The sequence below is a fragment of the Haliaeetus albicilla genome, chromosome 23 (assembly GCF_947461875.1).
Source record: "Haliaeetus albicilla chromosome 23, bHalAlb1.1, whole genome shotgun sequence".
Taxonomy (NCBI): domain Eukaryota; kingdom Metazoa; phylum Chordata; class Aves; order Accipitriformes; family Accipitridae; genus Haliaeetus; species Haliaeetus albicilla.
In genome coordinates, this window is record NC_091505.1 from 6,863,117 (window position 1) to 6,889,154 (window position 26,038).

Consider the following 26,038-nt stretch of genomic DNA (forward strand, 5'->3'; position numbering starts at 1 on the left):
AAATAATGTTTAACAATTACTGACTTAACTTTTCTTTTAAATCCACAAAGTGCTTATTTTGCATGATTAAAATTTATTATCGTCTCATGACTCTAATATGAATAATTTAATATTGGTAAATACATTACCTACTTTTGCCTCTTAAGATGCATTTGACCTAACTGAATAATAGGGAGATACTTGAGAGGTCACATAACTCAGCAGTATGACTAGATTTGACAGCAGTTCCAGACTGACTCTTCTCTATGCCATGCATGCTTTTGCTTTTGGAGAGCATGTTTCAGAAGAGCTTGCTTACCTAAAGAGAGACCCAGTCAAGCAGCATGCGTGTGTGTGAGCAGTGACTGCTTTGGAAATGAAATAGCATACTAACACATAACGCCTAGAAAGACTGTGTGAGTAAAAACATGGTTTCTGATACAGTTAGTAATCACCCCAAAAACTCAAATTGCCAAAAATATGATGTCTAGTATTGAACTTTAACGGGTATGTTCATACCCATTAAATAACTGTTTTATGACTTTTTTTTGGTAATAACATGACTTGTAATTTAAGAATTGTATTGAACATGGATTTCAACCTTCCTGCATACACTGCACAAGTAAAGCTTTTAAACGCTTTAGTAAAGAATCAGTGTACCCTTTTGTTATAATAGTATATATTAGCTTAAAAAGAGAATCCTTGGCATCAAAGGAACTTGAAGTAGTTGTGTGGTAAAATAACATTAGTGTGTGCATTTCTAATTGCAGATGTATGTTTTTCATCTTTCAGTGGCTCATTTTGTTCTGATGTGCACATATATTTTTTTTTCTCCCCCATGAAGGAAAGGCTAAAATTTCATTGCTACATAAGTTCTACATGAATATAGAATAGATCTGTGCACTTTGTTTTGTTCTGAAACTTTCCTCTGCATGTTACTTTGTAGTAGACTGTTTTCTGTTTTCAAAACTATCAGAAAAATAGTTGCCAGTGTTACAAAGAAGTTTTAAAAGGAAAAAAAAAAAAATTAAAAAAAAATCCATGCAAGCTATAGAACCACAGAAGCGTCTGCTTTGTAATAATTTTTGTTCTTGTCAGTCTGTCTTGTCTAAATGCATGATATAAATAAAACTGGCCTTTTGCCTTAAAATGCTTAACTGTTTTGTCCTAGACTTGTCATCTTCCCTCCCTCGGTGTAAACATCATTTTAGGCTTGAAGTTACAGCTAGTTTGCAGTCACTATTCTTTACCATTAGTCGTTTACTAATAGACTTTTACCTTGAGGACCAGGGAAAACCAACTTACAACAATAAAATATATCAATACCATGCCCATGTAAAAATGCTTCAAGGCATGATCTTAATTGTAAATTCCTGTTTCCTCTTATGCCTATATCGCAGAATGGGATATTTGGAAAACTTCCTGTAGACTTGTACGTAAAACTAGACTCTCCTAGAGTAGATGCTAATGTGAAACTTATGATACTGGCAAACTAAGAGACTGGTAAAGGTTTTGGGTTTGGTTTGGTGTTGGTTGTTTTGGTTTGTTTTTTTTTTTTTTAATAATCCGATTTTGCAAGAGAAATTTTGGCAGTGCTTTTAAATCCAGACCAACACACAACGCAAAGGATTCTTAAATGCGTTGTTCTTAAAATGTCATGTAAAGAAATAAGCTGCAATAGATTGTGACATTTTGAAAAGTACACTAACAGACATGTCAGACAACTTTATAAACTTCTATTTTTAACTTTATTTTTAACTTTTTTTTTCCTTGATCTGGATGTTAGATTCTGCATGGATTGCTTTATTATTGCTTTTGAAGTGTGCTTATTGTCTAAATGCCTAGGTGAATTTTATTTTATGTATTTTTTTTTATTATGTAGTTGAAATACTAGGGGTTTTTTTCTAGCTGTGGATTACAGCTGCATACTGCTTAAGGAGAAGAATTAAGAAGACTTTATGAATACACATTTTCATTAATTGTTTGTTATCTTGCAGCCTCCTGATAATCAGAAGCTTGGTCTATTGGAAGCTTTATTAAAAATTGGCGATTGGCAGCATGCACAAAGTATTATGGATCAGATGCCTCCGTTCTATGCTACTTCACACAAGTCTATTGCTATTGCCCTTTGCCAGCTTGTACATGTGACAATTGAACCTCTGTACCGCAGGTAAAGTGAAAAGTAGAATTCTGTTGCTACATAGGGGAAAACTAGTGTTTATTTATAACCATCAATTCAATAATAAGCCCAACTGTATTGGTACACTTCTAAAATTTTCACTTCTGTTTCATGTGAAATGCTGCACATCTTATTTTTCAGGGTTGGTGTACCTAAAGGAGCTAAAGGGTCACCAATTTCTTCTTTGCCAAACAAGAGAGCACCAAAACAAGCAGACAGCTTCGAGGACTTGAGAAAGGAAGTGTTCAACATGCTTTGTTACCTTGGTCCGCATCTCTCCCATGATCCCATTTTGTTTGCAAAAGTGGTGCGCCTTGGAAAAGCATTTATGAAAGAGGTTGGTATGACAGAACAGCTTGTGAAATACTAGTTCTGCTGATGTCAAAAAATGCTCAATTCTTACTAATTGTGTATATATTCAGACACTGAAACATAAAAAAAATTCTTTGACTAAGGACAAATTTGGAGAATCTTATTTTAATTCTTGATCATTTTTATGATCAATAAACATAACAAACATTTTTATGAACAACTTAAGACACTTAACCAGGAATATTTAGTGATAACTGATTTCTCATTACGGTCTTCATCTTTTAAAACATTGTGTATGGTTATTGGGAAAAAAAAAACCCCACCCAAAAAACCAACAAAACAAAACCAAAACCCCACAAACAAAATGGACATATGATACTAATTGCATGGAAGCTTTTACATTATTAGAGCGACAGTGTAGACAATGGGGAACAATAACCTAATACACATCCAGTACTTAAGATAGTACTTTGTATTCCACCTGTTAGGTTACTTGGGAAGTAGGTGATGTTGCATCTTTTTAATTAGTGGGGTGTCCCCATTATGCCAGTTAAAATGCTGCTGCTCTTGAACTTGTGTCGGTGACAAATCTCTGGATGCCACTAAGGATGGTTTCAATGGGGAGATCTAAAACACCTTATAAAGCCTTAAGTCGCCAACTTCAGAAATAAAATGGCCTTGAGATTTGTTGTTGTCTTTTGACCATATCTTTACCATGTATATATTGAAAGAGTGGTGGTATGACCTGTTTTAAAAGGCTGCGAGTTGAATTTATATTCTGAACTCCCTTGGAATGTACTCAGTAGCTTAGACTGAGGCTAGTGATTTCTTTTGCTACTTCTCTGGCAATTGCTAATTTGAGTAGCAGTTTTTGTTTTATTTTCAAGTCAACAAAAGAGGGTTTTTAAATTATTTTTAAATAGCAGCTCAGAGAAACTTTGCAATTGGAAATAATTTAAAAAATTATTATTGTTATTATTAAAAACAAACAAACAAACCCCCCCAAACTTAAAAATCACTGTTTTTGTTACTTAGCTTGTTATTTTACCTTAAAACTGAAAGTTGGAGAGGTTGGTTGATCTAAATGGTACTGGAGGGGAGATTTGCAGTTTTATAACTTTTTTTCTTGGAAGTATTTTTTATTTCAACTACAACTAACAAGTACTGGAATGTCAAAATTTACGTACCACCTGAGGGGAAGCTTTCATGTCCAGCTGTACTTGATGATGCAAAGCTAAGAACACAGATGATTATTGGGATTGATCTTTTTGTCTAACCTAAAAGATTTTGGCAAGAGAGTTTGCCCTCATCAGGTTCCAAGATGCAATGATAGGGTGATGGAAGCTGCACTAAGTTTGGGTTCCAAGTTGTCTTTGTAATAAAATCATGGTAAATTCAAGCATGTCTATCTTCCCCTACTTCCGTATCTTTGTAGGAGGGATGATTTCTCAGCATCTTCTCATCCAGAATGACAAGATTTCCCAGTGATTAATGTTTTTGCTTTATAGCATGCTTATTTCTTGCTGGCCTGTGAGAAGATTGGTGTATGAGTGATAACGCTATGTTCCCCTGACAATGCAGTTAATTTGGAAATTGTAATTTCAAGGGAGTAATCCATTTTGCTGCTGTCAGCAGACTATTAGGACTACTTTGTAATTAAGTTCAAGTATTGAAGGTTTGTGAGAAAGCCCTTGTTTCTTTGTGGACATGTACAGTGGAATGGAGATTACTTGATTATAGGAATCTCTTGTGCAGTTTTACTGTGAATATATGAATATAATAGTTTAATGTGTTTCTGACAAGAATGAGCAACATTTTAGCTATTTGCTCTAGGTTGGAACTATGAAGAAATTCGTCAGTGACAGAGTGGTTAAGGTAACATAGGGAAAGTTATTTTTAATGCACTATTGCCATCAGCATGTTCTAGTTATGAAACTACATTTAACACACAGTAGAAATACTTATAACTGGAGGTGATTTGACTGTAAGTTAACCCATACAGTAGTTTAAAAGTTAGACTACTAACATTGCACTGCAGCTTTCATGCTCAAGTGTACCTTTAAAATAATTGTGCACTTACTGGTGTGATAGCTTAATATGCTTTTGATGGTGAGTGGAACAAGAAGAGAGAAAAGTAAGTAACTTAATAATGAAGACTAAAAGCTTAAGAGGGAATTATTGTGAGAGGAAAGATGGGGAAAATAATCTATGGCTGTTGATAATTGGGTTGGACGTCCTGGGTTTGTTTTTTTAGGTAGAAGGTGAATGCTTAGGGCATTTTTTTTCCTCTTGCCAGTAAGAAAATTCAGTAGTTCATCTACAATAGTAAGTATCTTTGATACTTTAGTTTGTACGCTTTTGTTCAAAAAGAGGTAATAAGCCCCTATATGTGTAAGCAGTGCTTTTCATCTGTGCATTTGGATTTCTGTTCAAAAATGTTTTAACGCTGACAGATCTGGAAAATTAAACACTTAGTAGGTATGTGGCCCTTCAGGTTCATGCTTTTGCTGAGGTAGCCTTGTTCTGAAACTGTTATCTTAATTATGCTGCAATTAACATGATTGTCTTTGTTATAGTTTCAGTCTGATGGAAGCAAACAAGAAGATAAAGAGAAAATGGTGAGTTTATTTTGGAGGAAGGTGGTTTTTATGCAATATTGTAATTGAGACCAAATGTTTAATGACTGTACAACTCTTCTTTCTCTGTAGAGTTTTATGCTTTAACTAATGTATGCTATAGAACTTGTCTTGATTTTTATGGGCAAGTTTGAGCCAGTCACAGGGGGTTTTTTTGTATTCTGGTCCTCTCTTCTTTTTTTTTTTTTTTTTTTCTTTCCTGCATTCCTCAAACTTAATCTTGTTCTTTTAGTCTAGTGCATGCTACTTCTTATTTGCTTGGAATCAGCTGGAGTACTTCCAGCTTTTTTTTATGTAAATACACTTTTCATGGTGGCCCCTTGTATCATAAAGATGGGCAAAAGCATAGAGAAAAAGAGAAGTTACAAGTAGGGGAGGTGTTTAATAGTACAATGGCGAATTTTTCTTTATTGGCTAACTTATTTCTTTCTAAATTTTCTAAATTATTGAATTATCAAGATTGATCACAATGAATTTTTTTAATCCACAAGCAAGTTTTCAGTATGAAGTTTGCAGTTTTCATTTTTACTTTCATTTTTATTTATTACTCCTCTTTCTTACTTGTCATGATTTCCTGACTTCCTGAATCATTGCAGAGAAAATTAGTCTCTTCTGGCTTTTTTTTGTTGCATGGTTGGTTGTGTTTTGTTTTGTTTGTTTTGTTTGGAGGGGTTTTGGCGGGTGTGTGTGTGTGTTTGGTTTTTTTCTGCTATGGTTATTCTAACAGCTCAGTGGGAAAGAGAAATGTTTAAGAAAGGGGGAGGATAGGATACTGGTAACATGGAAATCGGTACTGTGCTTTGGGAACATGTATAATGGCTTCGGGTTTTAATCTAGAATTTTGAAAATGGAAGTGTCAAAGAATACCTTAATAGAGTGAAAGTAGGTGCCAAAATCTATTTTCTCCTGTTGCACTTCGTGCACGTCCACAGTATATTAATTTTTAAATTATTTATTTGATTTGAAAATGAGTGCAACTTGCCGAAAACTTCAGCAGCTTTGCTCAAATACCTTATGTAGTCAAATAAAATATTGACAGTATGTATGGTCTGTAACTTATCTAATAAAAACATTTATGATGGGAGATACTTTTAAGTCCTTTTTAGATTTTTTTGGGGGGGTTGGTTGGTTTTGGTTAGGAAGTCTTAATCTTGTGGCAAACTTGTTTTTTATCAGTCTACTAAGATGTGCAATTCGCGCATATCTGCATAGCATGCATAGCATTGCTTCTGATGTACTTACTTGATAGTTACCTCGAGTTTTTTGTCTTTATCTCAGGAGATACTGTTTAGCTGTTTGTTGAGTATTACCGATCAAGTCTTACTGCCATCTCTTTCTCTGATGGACTGCAACGCATGCATGTCTGAAGAATTATGGGGAATGTTCAAGACTTTTCCATACCAGTACCGGTGAGTAGAGTAATTTGTTTCCATTCTTTGGAAGTGGTCTCTTGAATTGTCAGTACTAAAAATAGTTTTCCTTTATAATCTCTCAAGGTACCGTCTTTATGGGCAGTGGAAGAATGAAACATACAATAGTCACCCACTTCTAGTGAAAGTTAAAGCTCAAACCATAGACCGAGCCAAATATATCATGAAGTAAGTTCTCTAATTCCATAAATAATAAACAACTGTGGTACAGTGTATTGCATGTCACTAACTGGAGAAAAAAAACTTGACAAATACATTCCTTTTCTAATGACTCAGTAATTGTACTGATTATCCTTGTTCATGAAGTATTTAATGTACTGTGATTAAAAACTGTCAAATAAGTAAGGATACAGACAAATTTGTCACCAACAAGGGTATTTCATCTGTGAAAAATATCCCATTAAATTATTTAAAACCTTTTCCATGGGTATGCTGCTGTTTGATAAATTGCTTTGCTTATGGAAGTGTCAATGTGCAACATATTTCCTCTAGGTATGGAGACTATTTAATCCAAAGAGTCTCAAAAATCTTGTCACAGTTTCTGTTTCTGTAAGTTTGAAAGTAGGACAGTAAGTTGAATTGAATGGGATGATTAATTCTAAGATTAATTCTAATCTTCAAGTGGGCTCACAAAAAATTTCAGATTTACCTCAAATTTAATGTCTCTGACATCACTGTCAGGGATTTGGGTTCTCCATTTGTTGCTGCCAAAAGCAAATGCTGTGGTTTTATAATGTGGATAATTAGAACCTTTCTACGTAGGCAAGACAGAATAATTGTTACTGGGTAAAAGACTTTGGACTTGCAGCTGTGAAAGCTAGAAACAGTGATTTTGATTCTTTTCTGCCTTGCTGCATAGCTGGCATAGACTGTAAAACTTCACATCCCTTCTCTTGTATAGTAGATTCAATCGTACAGATGAGCCACAATGCTGTCAGTTGTTGAGATTGCTACGTGTACAATTTACTTTGTGTATCGACTTCAGGTTTCACGTTAAGTTCATATCTTCAGTAGGGAAAGCTGCAGAAGTGTAAAACTATGAAGTTAATACTGTTTTTCAGTGAGCAGAATGTAACAAATGTAAAATGACTGATCTGTGGCTAAATTAAATTTGCAGGAGATATCAACAGCGTCACATGCTATATTTATATGTGGTATAGGTCTTACTGACAACTTCGAAATGCAAAGTGCTCAAAGTTGAAACTAGAATACAGTCCATAGTAATATGGGGACAACTAGTTCGTTTGTACTCCATGTATGTTACAGGATTACAAATTTCAGATTCCCAGAGGAGTAATATTTCTTATGATCAGGTTTCTTAAAAACACATCTGCTAGTGAGAATTTAACTTCTGCAACTAATAAAGGTGTTTCTTCACTGGAACTAACCTGTTGTTTTAGTATTCTTTTAGCTTGTCTATTGCAATAAAGTATGTTCTCTTTTACAGGCGTTTAACTAAGGAAAATGTGAAACCCTCTGGAAGGCAAATTGGGAAGCTCAGCCACAGCAATCCTACAATTTTATTTGATTATGTGTGTATCTACATGTATTTGAATACTATTTCATCCTAACAATAGATATTAAAGTATAGGAAAGGACCTGCTGTCTTAGGGAGAGGGCAGTTGTAATTTCATTATTTTTTACTTTTGATGCAAATTTTAAAATATGATTATTTGTTCGTAGTGCACAGGTCTGAGATTTAATATGACAATAGCTCTTGAACAACCACAACTGCACAGAAAATGAAATCCACTTATTTATAGGAGTGAAGTATTTGATTTGAGATGGCTGAGGTGGGTCTCGGAGGTACAGGGATGTGCTGATCAGGTTATGCAGAATGCAAATTCAAGTTAGGTTGCTCTGGGCAGCTGTATGTGTGTGTGATGAAGATACATCAGGGTCATTTAGAGAAAACATAAAGCTTTGAAGTCTGAAATACACCTATGAAGTTGGAGAGGATTTTAAAGATTACTTGGTGCTACAGAATGCTTGAGAGGTGTAAAGTATGTTGATGGACCTCCACCTTACTCACAAATGTGATTTGTGGTTATTGATCTACCAGTTTTTAGACTTTACTTGAAGAGATTAATACTGTAATACACACACATATGCATGCGGGTCATGTACCAAAGAGAACATTCTAAAACTTTATTAACGCAGTTTACTTTGTATTCTTTCATGACCTAGGTTCATTTTTAAAAAATAGTTTTTTATTATTATAAGTAGCAACAGAAACTCTTACTGCTAAGGTTTAGGATTCTTAAGAAATCTTTGGGGGGGGGGGGGGGAGAGTGAAATGTTTCCGTGATTTTATTTTCTGATAATTGAGAAGAAAAATAATTATACAGAATTGTTTTTACATGTTAGAGACATGTTTCACTGATATCTTGAAGGTACTAGATAAATTAATGAGATTACCTATTACTTTGAAAGTGGTTTAGGACCTTCTGAAAAACTGATTTCAAAGGATGTTTTGTGTAGGTTTTTAAGACGAGCATTGTTAAACAGTTTTGATTTATTATGTGAAAGATAAGAAATACTGTTCCTGTTCAGCTGAATGTCTTTTGTAACTTTCAGATTTTATCACAAATACAAAAATACGATAACTTAATAACTCCAGTTGTTGATTCACTGAAATACCTCACTTCACTGAACTACGATGTTTTGGCATGTATCCTTTTATGTAAGTCAATATATCTAGTTACTGATAAAGCTGCAGCTGTAGCCAGATTAAACCTGTTGTCTGTGAGTAAATATTACCTTCTGTTGTTTTCTATATTTGCTGCTTTTTGCTGGAAACTTCAGTGAAGTTTGCAAATACCTTTGCCCTCTTAGTGGGTTACAGAACCCTCTCTATTTGTTCTTTCACGCTACGAAAATTATACTTCATTTTTAAGGGTTTTTTACTACTTTCACTCACTCTATTCTTGAAGGCATGATGATCCTGTAAATAGTGAGGTAAATACTGCTTTTTAAGTTACCATTTCTTTCATGATTTTATTTTTTTATACCATAACTATGTTAGTGGATCCCTTATATTATGCTTGCTATACTTGCATATTATGTTCATACATTACAAATTGTGGAGCTGGAAAAACAGGTCTGTATAACTTTTGTTTTTACAAATTGAGGAAAAATATTCTCTTTAACTCTACTAAAGACTGTATCATTGAAGCTCTGGCAAACCCTGAAAAGGAGAGAATGAAGCATGATGACACTACGATCTCAAGCTGGCTGCAGAGTTAGTATTCTTGTTTTATTTATTACATTAATGTTTAAAATACTTCACCCTCCCTATGATCTACCATACTATTGATCATTATGATCAATATTTCACTTGGATCTACCAGCTAATTTTTTAAACAAGGCAGAGAGCTGGCAAATTTAATAAATAGGAAAATATTTTTTTATTTGTATTACAAAAATAAATTGTGTTTGTGTGTGTACTTCGTTAATGCTTATTTACCAATTAGTATCTCATGACGTGCAGTCACAGCTGTTTCTCCTTGCTTTAGGTCTGGCTAGCTTTTGTGGTGCAGTTTTCCGAAAATACCCAATTGAACTTGCTGGTCTACTTCAATATGTAGCCAACCAACTGAAAGCTGGGAAAAGGCAAGTGTTGCACAACTGGTCTTTATAAACTTAATTTTTATAATGTATTATTTTGGTGTTTGCTGATACATGGGTACTTGATGTAGTAATTAGTCTAGTAGTGGTAAAACTCCTTTCATAATACCAGGAAGGTTAAGAAATTTAAATAGCAGAAAGAATAATACCCTCTTTAGTATGTTATTTTTCCTTTAATTGTTTAACTGTGACACATTATTTTTGAAGCACTGATTTTTGATCTGTAACTTACTTTAATACAGTTTTCTTAACAACTACCCAGACAGGGAAAAACCCCTGCTGGTCTGTAATACTGTCATGGAAATTATTATACGTTATTTAAAAAATAGGTATCCGTGATATAAAAGGATGTGACTGTTACAGATTTAGTTTTTTCTTTCTCAGAATGTCTTCTCTGTAGGGATAGCTCTTAACATTATAATATTATTTTAAGTACTTTGTTCAGTTTATTTAATGGCAGTCGAATTGCTTCTTGATACATCAATGTTAATCATAACTCAAACTTTTTTAAACAAGGTTTGCAACTTAAATCTTCCTTTCCCTTTTGTCATTCCATCATTATCACTTAATATTATTGTTTCATTTATTTATTTAATTTTAATGTGTTATTTTTGTCACATAGGTGAGTATCATCTTTTTTCTATTATGACTCCCCATATGCTTACTGAAAGACAGCTTATCCGTGGAGTTAACGCAGCATGTTATTTTAGGGTATTTATGTTGAGAAATCTAGTTTTTTCCCTTCCCTGCAATGTAGACACTCAGTCTCATGTGCTCCCCTGTCCCCAATTTGTTTTGTATTCTGATGATGGTACAATCACATTGAGCTACAGAGGAAGGGTAAGTAATGTTTCTTGTCTTTGCCCAGAATTAAGTATTAACACTTCTGGAAAAAAAAAATCAAATTGTTTTTAATATTCAGTTTAGTATTTAGGGTTGTAGAAATAAAATGGATTTACCACTGTGACAGTTCCATAGGACTGGAGCATTCAAGTATTTGAATTGGAGTATATGCTGGTGTTGCATAGTTACTAGACAGAAAACATACTTATGGTTGCAAAAGCAAACAAAAATATAAACAATGTAAGTTATTTAAATATAAAACTCTGTTTTGGAGGGCATGGGTCAATGCTTTTTATAAGTAGGTCACACAAATTTCAGAAGTTACTGGAAAATATTGCTGATTTGAATGATCATGATATAATTTACTATATGTCTGTTGAGGAAAAGTCATTGCCCTTACAGAATTCGGAGCAGGAAGTAAAGCCTAGTCTCTGGATGGGATGATTATCGGAGTGTTTTGTATATTCTGTGTTTCATGTAAAAAAACGTTTTCCATGTTCCAAATGTCCTCTTCAGACTAATTTTGCCAGTAAATTTCTAAGGCTGTGTACCATTCTAGAAATTTTCAATAGAGTTTAGAATATTCTGTGTTCATGAAATAACCGTATAGATATGGCTTGAAGTATGTAAACAACAAAAGGGAGCAATAAACTTTATGATTAATTTGTTGATATTTAAAACTTAATAGCACCACAGTCACTATTATTTTCAAAAACAATGAAATTGTTCTGAAGGGGTGTTCTGAAATCCAGCTGTTGAATGCCTGCATTGCTTTTAAGTACTAACTTTTTACTTGCCATAAAGAAATCCTTGTGCACTCAGCATACTAGTTTCTTTTTCAAAAAAGAATTAAAATGTAACTTGTTTTAATGTGCATCATAGTGTTGCTTTGTACTGTGTATTGAATGTCATAGCTTCCATTTCTTAAACAAATTTTCTTGTTTTTACTCCACTTTTCTGTTTTCTGTGCAGCTTTGATTTGCTTATTTTAAAAGAGGTAGTACAGAAAATGGCAGGGATAGAAATTACAGAGGAAATGACAATGGAACAGTTGGAAGCCATGACTGGTGGAGAACAACTAAAAGCTGAGGTGTGTTCGTGTTAAATTTATAATAGCTATTGCTTATTAATGGTTGTTCTAAAGACTGATTCATTAATTCTGGCAGCACAGCTGAGAAAGGTATTACTGCTTTCATCAGAGAGCTTCCCACTCCATTGAGCTTTACAGGCCTTGCAGACAGGCAGCCAAGACAATGTATACATGAGCCTTAATTGTTGTGCTTCACACCATCCCATATTAATGAAAGCAGCCTTCATTATCCAGTGTTACATGACAGACCCACGAATTATAGCAGCCAGTGAGCTTGTACATTGTGCAGTCCTGCTGTTTTAGCCCCACTCTGGGGGTAGTAGCTCCCTGTTGTGTAGAGTAATATCTTAAACCATTTTAACAGCTAAAACGGTTGCAGCCTTGGTGTCAAAGACCTAGTTGAGTCTGACCTAGACTCAGCTGTCTAGGGAGTTGAATAGCTATAATCGGAACTAAAATCTGAAATTCCTGTACTGAACAGAGACTTTGAGCAGATCACAGCAGACCTAGGTCTAAAATGCAGTGTCATGATGTCTGAGCTGAAATGTCGCTCTTCATTTACTGTATAAAAGACGTAATTAATAACATGCAAGACCAGTTAGTTTCTGATTCTTATGTACTTATGTTGCAGTACAGGATCCAGAGAGAGAGTTTTATTGATGGACAAGAAACTGTATTGATACTAATTCATCAGTATTTCCTCAGTCAGAAGCACGTATAGTTTCCATTTGTGATGCATTATTTCCAAACTTGGGTAACTTTTTCTATTCTGTGCAGGGTGGATACTTTGGCCAAATCAGGAATACAAAAAAATCTTCTCAGAGATTGAAAGATGCATTATTGGACCATGATCTTGCCCTTCCACTGTGCTTGCTTATGGCTCAACAGAGAAATGGTGTGATCTTTCAAGAGGGAGGGGAAAAACATCTGAAGCTGGTGGGAAAACTGTATGATCAGGCAAGTAAAAACATTTGCATTTATAAGAACCCCTCCTTTTCTTTGGTAACTTCTGGCATATCAGCACAACATATAAGAATTCAGCACAATAAATATGAGTATATAAGAATTTTCCAAATCAGTTGCAGTAATCTTATTAAAATATATGGGTATATTAAATATATATTGTATTGACAAGTGACTTCTGAGTGAAAGATTAAAACATCCTTTGTCAGAAAAAGTTAAGTTCTTATTTCTTAAGTCAGCTATTATTTTTTTCTGATCTTACTCTGTTTGAGGAACTTCCTTCTTTGTTTTTTTTAAAGCAGCAGCCTGAATTGAATTCTTTTGCTGCCTTAAGCAGTAGGAACTAGTTTCATTTCATTCTGGTAGAATAGAATGCTTTTACAGTTCTGCTGGCTTTTGTAGGGTAGTTTTTTGTTTGTTTGTTTGGGGGTTTTTTTAGGTGCAGATAGATTTGAGTCAGCACTGAGTGACAAGTATGTGGCATGGAAAATTTAGTATCTCTTCTGCCACGAGGAAATTCGTGCTCTACAATGTGGTGTTAACTTTTTTTTAAAAGAAAAAAAAAAGCTTTCAATCTCTCCCTAACTTCACTTTTAAACAAAATAATACTGTTTGCTATCTTTTTGTCTTTCACATGTAGTGCCATGACACCCTGGTACAATTTGGTGGGTTTTTAGCATCCAATCTAAGCACAGAGGATTACATTAAGCGAGTGCCTTCTATTGACGTTCTCTGTAATGAGTTTCATACACCTCATGATGCTGCATTTTTCCTCTCAAGACCCATGTATGCACACCATATTTCTGTAAGTAGAACTCTTCTGTTTGTCTGCTGTTAGTGCTGCTGTATTACATGTTATCAATATATGCGTCTAGCAGGAACCAAAGTTTAAGTTTGCTAAATAAAACTTACAGAAGCTTTATGAGTAGAGGTAGAAAGAGCAGCTATGGGCTGGGAACAGGTTATCCTTTATCTTCATAGAAAGTACGGCCCATGTGTTAGCTTTCACACAACTGACAGAAGTTCTAGCTAATGAAGTCATCTCTCTCTTCTGATGATTTGGGTGATCAGTAGTTCTCTCCTTTCCTGTTTCCCCCAAATGTGTAAGTTTTTCTGCAGATGTTTTAGATGGATATTTGCTGTGGAGGAGAATGCTGCAGCTGCCAAAAGGTGTGGTATCTCGGGAAGTGTCAGAAATAAATTTATCCCTGCATCTAAAACGTTAAATATCAGGAGCAATTCTTACTCGGTGTAGTATAACATGTTATGATAACAACAGGTAGCAGCATCAGTGAAGGAAGGTAAATCTGTCCAATATGATGGACAGATGATATGGATAAATACTAAAAGTTCTGTATGGTATTCTTCAGTGGTTTGTGTACATAAATGACATTTCATGTGTGTAAATGTTTTAGACAGGTTTTTGAGAAAAGTTAAATTATATTGTAAAAGTTAAATTATATTGTTTCTGTACAAAGATTACAATTTTTTTATTTTTTTATCCACAGTCTAAGTATGATGAACTAAAAAAAGCTGAGAAGGGAAATAAACAGCAGCACAAAGTTCACAAATACATTACATCGTGTGAGCTGGTGATGGCTCCTGTTCATGATGCTGTAATTTCTCTGCACCTTCCCAAGGTTTGGGACGACATCAGCCCTCAGTTTTATGCTACATTCTGGTCTTTGACAATGTATGACCTTGCCGTCCCACATAGTAGCTATGACAGAGAAGTCAATAAACTTAAAGTCCAGATGAAAGCCATAGATGACAATCAGGAAATGGTATGTTTATATAATTTTATGGTCTGGTTTAAACTTCCTAACCTTGAAAAACTTTTTTCTTTGTGAAATCTTATATTAAGGTCATTTAGATCTGGGATGTTTTGTCACCCGATTCATCCATTCTGATTTGTCACATTCACATCATTTAGACTGACTCATCCTTATAATTCCCACGTTAAAAGTATCAGTGACTTCACTGAGTGAAAATTACTGGAAAATCTGTGTTTCAGAAAGCAGTCTTTGACACCTGTATCTGTGGTTTAGCTGTTTACTTTTCTCTTAAGCTTAGTCAGCCAGTGTTCATAAAATCAGTTGATTTCTAGAGCAGAACATTATTTAGTGAAATGGAAAGCTTTTCAAGTATTCTTTAGCATTATCAGGAATTTAATTGCTCTACCTATAGCAAGTGTTAGCATAATACTAAGTGTGTTGCATTGACATTTTCTAGCCTCCAAATAAAAAGAAAAAAGAAAAAGAACGTTGCACAGCTCTTCAGGACAAGCTCCTTGAAGAGGAGAAGAAGCAGTTGGAGCATGTGCAGAGGGTTCTACAGAGACTGAAACTAGAGAAGGATAACTGGCTTTTGGCAAGTAAGTGTGTGTAGAGGAAACACTCTGGATGTTTTTGTAGTCATCACTGTCCCCAGAACTAAAAGTTCAGCTCGCACTAATACTCTTAATGTTGTTTTTAAAATTTGATCTCTACATGTTGAGGTCTGTTAGCAAGGTAAACTTTTAATTAGAAGGTAGTGTGTCTTTGCTGCAAATACCAAGTAGTTGGTTTTCAGGGAGATGTTTTCTTTGTTTCTTGCAATGTCAGGACCTTTTAAATATTGCACTAATTTAGAAAATAAATAAGAGATTGACCAATTCAGTGGAAAGTTGTAATTACAAGATGGCTTGCGCTTATTTACTGCAGTTAGGATGCTGCTAAGTTAGGATAATTGCTACATTGCAAGAAATAGGCATGTAAACTTTCAATGAGTGGTTTGAGTTAACTTACTTTGAGTCCTGTAATGGATTACGAGCAATAGGCCAGTATTTGGGGGGTAACATAAACCCTGTTCCTATGACAAGATAAGTAATGTGCCAGCCTAACAGCACCATGAAATGAAACAGCATGCAAATGTTTCATATGGCAGATATGCAGGAGGCAGAACAAACTTTTTTCTCTGACAAAGCCTCTGCAATGTTTCATATTGATTGTGAACTCTGCTAGTGTGGTTAATCTGAAATGTTTTTCTCTGGTCAGTTTTCTCTGGAAGAACTTTCAGTTTGTAACTGGAAGTAGTTGTTCGTCTGTCCCAAGAAGCCTAGCATAATCCAGTGGAAAAGCGTTTTATTGTCCGACTCATGTAAGATACACGCAACTGATTTAATGAAGAAACATTGACAGTTAAATTAAGAACGATTATTGCCTATAAATATTTAATGTACTGGTACGGACAGCTAAGTAGCTACATGAAATTACTGGTTGAAAAATTACTACCTGACTGAAGCTTAGTCTAGAGCTGATTGATAAATTTGCTTAAGGAGGCACCCAAAGGCATGTAGAAAATTGTTTGTGTAGATATGATCAGTATATAAACGTGTACTCTTAATACACACATTTGTGGGGTGGGGGAATGGCTTATTATTGGCTCTTGAGTACTCAGGCTTCAGCTGCAAGAAGTTTCCCCGCATTGCATCAGGAGGTGAACTTAACTTTTTCAGCAGTTTTCCCATTGAAAGAAATTATCTGTAATTGTGCTGTATGAGGAAATTGAACAGCACATCTACTGTAGTGTATTTTTAATTGTTACTTTTAAAAATTACTAATACTTAATTTTTTAAAAAATACTTTCTTCTTGTGTAGATACTTTTGATAGAGTGGTTATATTATTAAGAGTAGGTTAATTTTTGGCAGAATAAGTAGATTGGTAGTTTTAGCAATTGGAAACTAGCTATTCTGGCTGGCTGCTTACTTGCTTTACTTTTACACTTTTGAAGTAAAACTTACACACTTGATTGTTCTATGAGCTGTGATTCTCCTGGTTGATTGTTCTTAGTGTCAAAGGCTTGCTATAACCTTTGACGGGTAGATATTAAGATTAAATAAGATCAACATAAAATTTTTAGTTAAGTCAAAGCTGACAGTCCTTTATTGAACAAGCTTTATTCCACGAGCATCACAGAATCGAAGCAAGTAATCCTGGGTTTTATGACTTGTGCCCTGCAGCCTGCGCAAGGATCCCAGTGCAAAAACACCAGTTGCCCTCATGAGGATCATGACTGTTCTTCTTATGAAGGCATCCATTTGCAGTCTTCAGTTCTGTGCTTTCATCCATATGTTTGTTTTCTTCCTGCCTGCCTTTTGTGCTGTACATCCCTCCCAGCTTGTTTTTACGCTCCTTGTTAACTGGGCAAGAGCTGCCATGGGACCGGTTTGGGTATGTGTTTGGCTGTTGTGTTGACCAACCAGTGGTTGGTCAAATGGAACAGGTTGAGCATACAGTGCAGTCTTTTACTTAGTGGTAGAATGAAACTTTCACAAAATATGTGCATTTTGGGATGGTGGTTTACTGAAGACTGACTGTTCCTCTATTTAAATGCCTATAATTGTTTGGTTGATAGGAAGAATGATTGTTACGGGATTGTATATAGACAGCATGTTTGTCCATTTCTAAGGAAACTGAGCTGAAAGTCAGCCCCATCTAGAAGGGAGAAAACAAGTGTTGTAGCAGATGGTGTTCCTTTCACTAGTGTGCAGAATCTGAGCAGTTGTAGAAGTTTACCAAAGTTTTTTCTGAGCCAGTTTTTCCCCCATTGCATAGCAGAAGAATTTTCCCAATAACAAATAAAGATTTTTCTACAAGCACCCTCCTGCCCTCCCCCTGCATCCTCAAACAGTTAAGCTTATTTTTACTTTTTCTGAGCAGTGCTGAAGATATGTCTGGAATACAAGCTGCCTAATGTACAAACTCAAGAATATGGATGTGTGATACTGAACTTCTTGGGAAGAGAGTAGTTGAGTGTTAACCCATTAACTTTCTACCTTTCTTTCTTTTTTTCTCTTAATTTCTTTGTTTTTGAAGAGTCTACCAAAAATGAGACTATCACAAAATTTTTGCAGTTATGTATATTTCCTCGATGCATTTTTTCGGCAATCGATGCAGTTTATTGTGCTCACTTTGTAGAACTTGTGCATCAGCAGAAAACACCCAACTTCTCCACACTTCTCTGCTATGACAGAGTAAGTAGCTACAACTGTGTGTGTGTATGTACTTAATTACTATTATGAGCATGCAGAACTAGTATCCCACCTGCTTCCCAAAATAGGTAAACAAAATCATTACCTATGTTTAATTCTAGAATCTGTGACAGGTCAAAGTTCCCTTCTGTACTTCAGATTCTACAAACCAAGTTTTCCTAGAGCTTCAGGGGTTTATTTTCAAGAAATTTTGTTTTTGATTTATCCTAATGAGACTAGAGTTTCAGAGCAAAGTCATTAGCAGTCATAGGAGTTGCATTCAGGTTTTGCAACCTTCCAGTGGTCTGTGTTTCTATGGTCTCATCTAACCCTCCCGTTTTAGCTCTGTGTGCCATACTGCTGTAGTATCAACTTGCTTATACTTGCCCCCCACCCCCACCCTCAGCAGCATCCTTAGGACCCTTCTGACCCTGGCGAATGGTACTACAGACATTGGACTCATTTGTATCACTGCTGGGACTCCCGTGGCGACATGGGGAGTACTTTTGATAGCAGTAGCAGCCTGACTTTCTGGGTCAAACAGAGCAGTTGGAAGAGGCATTAGTTCAGGCTGTTCTCACTGTTCGTATAGCCATTCTTTTTCCTCCTGTGGAGGAAAAATGTGGAGAACGTAGATGGAAGAATCTTGCAGGATGCATTCAGCTCCAACAGTACCAGCTGTGACTGTACTGTTCGGAGTATCAGAACTGTTCTGGCACTTACTGCTATAAGAAATCAAATTATTAAGTTAGTGCATCATCTCTACAGTTATAACAGATTTGACTATGAGCTTTGATTAAAAGGATGTGTATGGGGCTGCATTGTAAAAAAAATCATGGTGAAGATTGTTTTCATATGAGCACTCAATTAAGATTGTCTGGTTTCCTTTGAGATGAGAGATTTGAAGTGGGTATCTGCTTTGATTTCATGGGTCCCAAAGAGCATTCTTACTCAGATACTCAGTCCACGTTCTAGGTGACAAAAGTAGGCAATTGCATGAGCCCTATCTGATGAACCTGTGCAGTCCAGGAAAAAAAATCCTTTCGCATCAGCTTGGCTAGGTGTTTACTTCTACCTGCTCAAATAAGTTACTAATTTGAAAACAAAACAGTTATATGCCAATGAAGACACACTTTAACTATGGAAAACTGTGTCAGCAGCTGCTATATGCAGTGCTTAGGCTCTGGGCTAAGTGTGAAGGAGCAGCAGTTGGGTAATAAAGTCTTGAAAACAAACAGAATATTTTATAAGAGATCTCCTTTAAACTTAGAATCCAGCTTAATGGTGGTTTAGATGAGAGAAATTTGAAATTCTTGTTTGTTCTTGTTCCTTTTGTAATTCAGTAAAGTCACTGTAACTTTTTGTTACTGCTATTCACAGGTTTTCTCTGATATTATATATACAGTTGCAAGTTGCACTGAAAATGAAGCTAGTAGATATGGCAGGTTTTTATGCTGTATGCTGGAGACAGTAACTAGATGGCATAGTGACAGAGTCATATATGAAAAGGTATGTGAAGTTATTAAAATGAGTTTGCTCATAAGAATGTATAATGGCCACTTGTGTAATTCGGCCCAATAAAAATGGGTTTAGCAAAATCATCAGTTAGATTTAAAAACACCGTGTGATTGAATTTTTCTGATGGCGTAATCTTAGAATTGAGTTTCTGCAATTCATGTAGTTTTAACAGAATTTCGTGTAGTGTCAAAACAATACAGTGGCTAAAAAAAATTATATTTCTGATTTTTTCATAGCTTGTCTTGAAGATAATTTAGGGAGCATATGGAAACTCTCACAAAACTCCTTGCAAGAGCTGGTTAAATTACAAATAATCTTTTTCTCTCACCCACAACTAAGATTCCAACATAAATAAGCTTTTAAAAAAAAAAAAGTGTGCAAGTCTTCTAAAATGTGATCATGTCTTAGTCTTTAGCAGAATCAGTGAAAAGGTGCTTCAGTTATCATTAACTTTTGCAAATGACTGTTTTTATGCTTCCCGACAATGATTTTTTTCTTTTTTTTTTTTTTTTTTTTTACGTGCATGTAGGAGTGTGGCAACTATCCAGGCTTCCTAACTATATTACGGGCAACTGGATTTGATGGTGGAAATAAAGCTGATCAATTGGATTATGAGAATTTTAGACATGTGGTACACAAATGGCACTATAAATTAACTAAGGTAAATAAAGAAACTGAAAAAATTAGGTTCTTGGAAGCTTTAAAAAAACAAACCAACTTCATTAGATTTAATTTGTCTTGTAGGCTTCTGTGCACTGCCTTGAAACAGGTGAATATACACATATCAGAAATATCCTGATTGTGCTGACCAAAATCCTTCCATGGTATCCAAAAGTGCTGAACCTGGGCCAAGCCTTGGAAAGAAGAGTACATAAGATATGTCAGGAAGAGAAAGAGAAGAGACCTGATCTATATGCATTGGCTATGGGGTAACAACACCTTACTTTAAGAAAGTGGTTAAAAGTGGATCATGAAAAGCTTCTAAAGACTCGGAACTGTTACAGTCCTAACATTTGATTTTTACCTTATCACAGAAGATTTCGCTATCCTGCATCTCAGGGCTGGCAGTGTGAATGAAAACTTTCATTTTGTGCTGGATGATCACTAATTTCTATTACAAGACTCTAGTAAAACACTTTAAATAGTAAAGATTTCCACTCACAGGAGCATAGCTTAATTTTAGAGAAGTAATATAGCAGCAAGTAGATAAGAGGGAGAGTAAAATGAAGACAGCGAAGGGCTATTGATGCAAGATTCTAAAATGCTAAACTACAATAGTTAGTTATGTTTTACATCTCTCTGTGATGAATGCAGAATCATCCACGTATGCTTGAGGGGCAATTCAGGTTTCCCTAACAGTGTTAAGTTTTGTCGGTAGACTGTTTTTTCTGTGTGTTTGTCAGGTATGTGTGTGGTGGTGGTGAAGAGGGTGTGGAGGTAGGCCTTCTGTGTCTAGTGGGTTGTTTTTTGTTTTCTTTTTTTTGTTTGTTTGTTGTGGGTTGTTTGTTTCCTCCCCCCCTCCTTCTTTTGAGCTCATCGATAAAAGGGGAAGAAGCTGCATATCAGTTGGGAAAAACTGTGAAATAAATAACAGATGAACTGTTAGATTAGATCCTCATTTAAGATTCAACCCATGTTTTGCTTTATGTTTGTGCATATTTAACAATCTGTGCGACTTGCAGCTATTCTGGGCAGTTGAAAAGTAGGAAGCCTTTCATGATACCTGAAAATGAATTCCACCACAAAGACCCACCTGCCAGGAATGCTGTAGCTGCAACAGTGCAAAATGGGCCAGGTGGTGCTGGGATGCCTACATCTCTCACAATAAATACAGTTAGACTGGAAGAAGGCACTACCGAGGAGACTGGTAAACAAACTTTTTTTTTTTTTTTTTTTAAGTAGAGTTCTTCTGATGTTACAGGCTACTCTCTCAAAATTTGGCTTATTAAACTGAAAAGATCTGAAAAAAAATATCTAAATGTGATGCTAAATAGGGTCAGTGCGTGTTCTTTATTTTTAGTTGGTTTTGGGAGAGGGTGTTCTGCAGTTAATTACCTATTTTAACTGCTAGCTACACGTGGTCTTACATGAATGTGCTGGGGTACTTGTTTTATTTTAACCAGTAGGGTGTATATTAACTTGTTGAAATAAAGCTGTTTTCTTTTTTAAACAGATAAATTAAAGGAGAAGTCTCAGGGTGTGGTGAAAGTTATTAATAAAGCTGTCAACGCTACACCGAAGGTGACAACAAGCAACGGAAACAGTGCTTCTAATAGGTGGGAAAAACTACTTTTTGACATTCTGTGTTTTCTTCCTTCCAAAGGGTAGAATTACACTTGAAACTGACCTGCCTTTTCTTTTTTACTTTCAGGTTCTATATAAATAGTTTCCATTTCTTCAAAGTTTAATAAATGAGATTATTTCTTCTAAAATGTACACCTATACTGATCTGACACTGTTGTTAAATGCATTCAATTTTAGCTAAATAAAAATAAAACAAATGAGAGCATTTGCTTGTTGGTGTTCTGATAAAGAGACAGCTAATCTGAAATCTGACAGTGACTGCTTCGGGAGGTTCTATCAAAACATCAGAAGTAAAACTTTTGTGATAAAACTAGAGCTGGTTTTGTATACATGCTAATTGGCCTTTTTATTTTTGATGCAGCAAAATTACTAAAGAGAAAGATGATAAAGAAAAAAGCGGGAAGGAAAAAGATAAAGAAAAAAAAGACAAGACTCCAGCTGCCACTCCAGAGATGAAGGCACTTGGGAAAGATGGGAAAGATAAACCAAAGGAAGAACGGGCAAACAAAGATGATAAAGCAAGAGAGATCAAGGAGAAAACGCCAAAATCTGACAAAGAGAAGGAAAAAGTGAAGAAAGAAGAAAAAGCTTCAAAAGAAGAAAAATCCAAGACAGTCGTTACCATCATTGAGTCAAAGTCAACTGCAGAAAAGGAGAGAGAGAAGGAGCCGTCCAGAGAAAGAGATGTAGCGAAGGAAATGAAATCCAAGGAAAATGCTAAAGGAGGAGAAAAGGTGCCAGTAGCTGGGTCCTTGAAGTCACCTGTTCCCCGATCAGAAACATCAGAATCTGAAAGGGGTAAGTTTGTATATTTAATTTCTGTTCTTGTCTAGAAAAATAAAATGTGTCACTGGAAAATCACTGAATGTCAAAAAATGCTAGAGGTGGTGAGAAACTATTGCTACATAATAGCTAGCATTTTGGCATTGGCTTTTAAATACAGTTAGTGCCTACAGTAGGTAGTCAGGATATCTCCAAAAGGCAAACTGTGTGAATGTGTGAACTTCACATGTCTTCAGTGAGTGCTCATTTTCATAAAGCCTATTATTTTTTTAGTGTAAGTCTTAATGGGCTTTTATTAAAATGTACTTGTATAGCTGTGGCCTTGCAAGTTTTGCAAAGATTTAATGCAAAAACCCCAAGAGTGTACTCGGAGAGCTTCATCATACCTTTGCATAGAAAGATGGACGATATGGAAGATGTAGACCTTTGTGTCCTGCAGAAGGACACAGTAAGCTTTATCAATTCCTTCTTACGTTAGGGGTTAACAAATCCTTAATGTTCATATTTTAAGTTCTTCTAGTCTGAGGCCAGTGTTGAGTTTTATACTTGCACTGCTGAAGGCAAACCAGGTAGAGGAGGGTTGCAATTCTTTTCATTGAGTTCACCTTTTCAGGGTCTTCATAGCAATTCTGAAATTCAGATACAGACTTACATAAAGTGGAAGTTTGAAATTAGCATAATCTTGCAGCAGTTTGTTCACATTACACTTTTCCTGCAAACTTTCATAAAGATGGTCAAGGAATGCTGGTAACTCCAGATAGCTCAAGAAAAACAAAATTTACGTAGTGGTAAAACTTGAATTCTAGCTTAAATTATTTTGGTACTTGAGAAAGCCATATTATTACATTATCCTCCTTTAGATGTGTTTTAATAATGCTATTGTTCTTTTCTTTCCTCAGAACAAAAACGCCGCAAAGTTGATACACATTCTTCTCCATCACATTCCTCAACAGTAAAGGTTAGTATAGCCTGAGGAAGGCAGCACCCATGTTAGGCTCACAAGTTTGGGATGCCAATGTTCGACTTCCTTCAAGTTTTGTGCCAAGTATACACTGGAACCACTGGAGGTTTTATGTTGCATTAGAAAATGCATTCCTTTTCTTTATTGGCGGACTGTCTTTTTTTCTATAAAAATATTTTTAATTAACCAAAATAATGCTTCAAGGACCTAGCACAAATTTTGTAAATAGTGTTTGGAAATTGCAAGAGAATTTTTACACAGAAGTGCCTCATTGTTTTAAGCAGTGAGTTTTTTTGGAGTGCAATGGTAGCTACAAGCAAATGAGTCTTTGCAGCAGAGTGGAGCATATTTTTCTGCACTTCTATTGAAGAATCTATAGCACTGAAGATTCCTGGATGATACGGGATGTACGATACCTCTGAATTCATCAGGCTTCTTGATGAGCATCATACCGATATGTGCCTTCTAAGGAGGAGTCTTGAAAGGAGTTCCATTTTAAAGTCTCCTTGGTGATCAGTTCTCCTGTAGTTGTGTATATTCAGTGCGCATGCAGCTTCTGTTGTACCTTCCCTTCGAGGTTTGTTTATTTCCAATGGGTTCCCACCATGTTGAGCCCTGCGTTACGATAAAACCAGATGTGGCAACCAAGCCTACTACCCAGCAAAGAGAAACCCCAAGCATTCAAGCGCAGCACAAAACCATGGGCGTAGCCTACTTGAAGACTCAGGGTAGCCATTCCTTGCTCCATATTTATTTTATTTCTAAACCATCTATATTCATGGAATCTTTGAATTTGCAGTACGTTGAACATTTAAAACTGTAAGTTACTAATACTTCATCAAGAGCACTGTGATGGATTATGTGGGCCTTTAAACTTCACCATCTTACCAACTTTAGAACAAGCTTTTCTTTTTTTCTGGTTTTTAAAAGAGTACATCTTTTTCTATGTAAGATTTGCTTGAAAGATTTAGGCTAATTTTGGAGAACTCAAGTAGCTGTTACTAGTTTTGAGGAAGCAGGTGACAGGGATAACTACTCAAAATTATGGAGTTTTTCTTGCCTGTTTTTTGTAAATGGCAGTGTAAAGTCATTCAGGAGTGACTTCTACCACATTTAACTGAAAGTGGAGAAGATACAGGTTTAAAAACGTTTTAAACCTGTTTCACCTGTGGTTCATCTGTATTTAGAGTTAAGACTATTTTTTCTTTATATTTTGTCTTGGCGGGAGAGTGTTTTTTCAGTGTTTTATGAAGAATTAGATATAAACACATTTTGTAGTTTACTTAATAGTTGGGTCTAGAGAATAGATATGACTGTCTCTTTTTTTTTTTCCTCTCCTTCTTTCTTTTTAAAAAATATTTCAGTTCCTAGCTTTATTCAGTGTCCAGTATTAACATAAGATTTATTCCAGAAGGAGTAGCTGTTTTTTGTTTCAAGGGTACGGCCATGCTTCCCAAAGTTCCTCTGGTTTCTGAAAACTATTCCAGCTTACGTGTCATCTCCATTCATTTTCTACAGGACAACCTCAACGAACTCAAGGAATCTTCAGCAAAGGTTTGAATCTTTTAGACACCACCAAAGTTTACTTTCATGTTTTGTTGCAGAGAGAATTTAACTTTTGGTTTTGTGGCAAAACCCATCAGAAAAATTCAAATTCCATTCCTGTAAATGCTAGTGTAGTAACGGAGGGATTTTTTCAGTCTGCTATATAGCACCTCTGTATGGGAGAGAGGGTTAGTTATGTGGAAGCAACATAATGAAAATCCCCTGAAATTTACCATTCTGTCAATATTTTTAAGAGATTTAATGGGCCAGATCTTTTCTGGTCGTCTCTGAAACTTGTAAATTTGTAGAAATGTCCTTATGATAAAGCAATTTACTTGGCTGAAGAGGTAATAGAATACTTAAAATAGTTCTTAGAAGAGTTAGTTCTTTTTTTGATACCAATTAAAAAACATTTAAAAGTTATATAAAACCAAAAATATTTGAGATGTTATCTCTGGAGTATCCGTACTCTTTCTTCTTACTGCTGTTGTACTGATGTTTTAGTGCTATTATTTCTGAGCATCACAGACAACCTCCTAAATGATCATCTTTGTGCTTTTGCTTCCTGCAAATGCAGTTGAGATTCAGTATCTCAGGAGAACGTATGTTAAAGAATGCTTTCAAGAGTTCATAGAATACCAGGTTAGGAGGGACCTCAGGGATCACCTGGTCCAACCTTTCTTGGCAAAAGCACGGTCTAGACAAGATGGCCCAGCACCCTATCCAGCTGAATCTAATCTTAAAAGTGTCCAATGTTGGGGAATCCACCACTTCCTGGAGAGATGATTCTAATGGCTGGTTGTTCTCATTGTGAAAAATTGTCCTCTGGTGTCCAATTGGAATCTCTCCAGGAGTA

The 26,038-nt window shown here is 35.6% G+C and overlaps 1 protein-coding gene across 4 annotated transcripts in view; it reads left to right on the forward strand.

Annotated features, from left to right (window-relative positions):
- The window catches only part of THOC2 (THO complex subunit 2), a 56,068-nt gene that overhangs the window by 21,875 nt on the left and 8,155 nt on the right, over positions 1-26,038 (forward strand). The window contains exons 11-34 of one of the 4 annotated variants that reach the window (XM_069811016.1): positions 1,977-2,149; positions 2,300-2,495; positions 4,304-4,345; positions 5,047-5,088; positions 6,385-6,515; positions 6,603-6,704; positions 7,984-8,068; positions 9,114-9,207; positions 9,697-9,777; positions 10,052-10,148; positions 11,979-12,096; positions 12,874-13,053; positions 13,700-13,864; positions 14,568-14,843; positions 15,292-15,433; positions 17,917-18,074; positions 19,452-19,580; positions 20,119-20,250; positions 20,334-20,518; positions 21,272-21,456; positions 21,763-21,865; positions 22,255-22,691; positions 23,576-23,634; positions 25,075-25,191. In XM_069811016.1, the coding sequence (XP_069667117.1) occupies positions 1,977-2,149; positions 2,300-2,495; positions 4,304-4,345; positions 5,047-5,088; positions 6,385-6,515; positions 6,603-6,704; positions 7,984-8,068; positions 9,114-9,207; positions 9,697-9,777; positions 10,052-10,148; positions 11,979-12,096; positions 12,874-13,053; positions 13,700-13,864; positions 14,568-14,843; positions 15,292-15,433; positions 17,917-18,074; positions 19,452-19,580; positions 20,119-20,250; positions 20,334-20,518; positions 21,272-21,456; positions 21,763-21,865; positions 22,255-22,691; positions 23,576-23,634; positions 25,075-25,191 (3,429 nt within the window). The remainder of the gene's footprint in view (positions 1-1,976; positions 2,150-2,299; positions 2,496-4,303; positions 4,346-5,046; positions 5,089-6,384; positions 6,516-6,602; positions 6,705-7,983; positions 8,069-9,113; positions 9,208-9,696; positions 9,778-10,051; positions 10,149-11,978; positions 12,097-12,873; positions 13,054-13,699; positions 13,865-14,567; positions 14,844-15,291; positions 15,434-17,916; positions 18,075-19,451; positions 19,581-20,118; positions 20,251-20,333; positions 20,519-21,271; positions 21,457-21,762; positions 21,866-22,254; positions 22,692-23,575; positions 23,635-25,074; positions 25,192-26,038) is intronic. The other 3 variants (XM_069811018.1, XM_069811017.1, XM_069811020.1) reach the window with 3 other exon arrangements.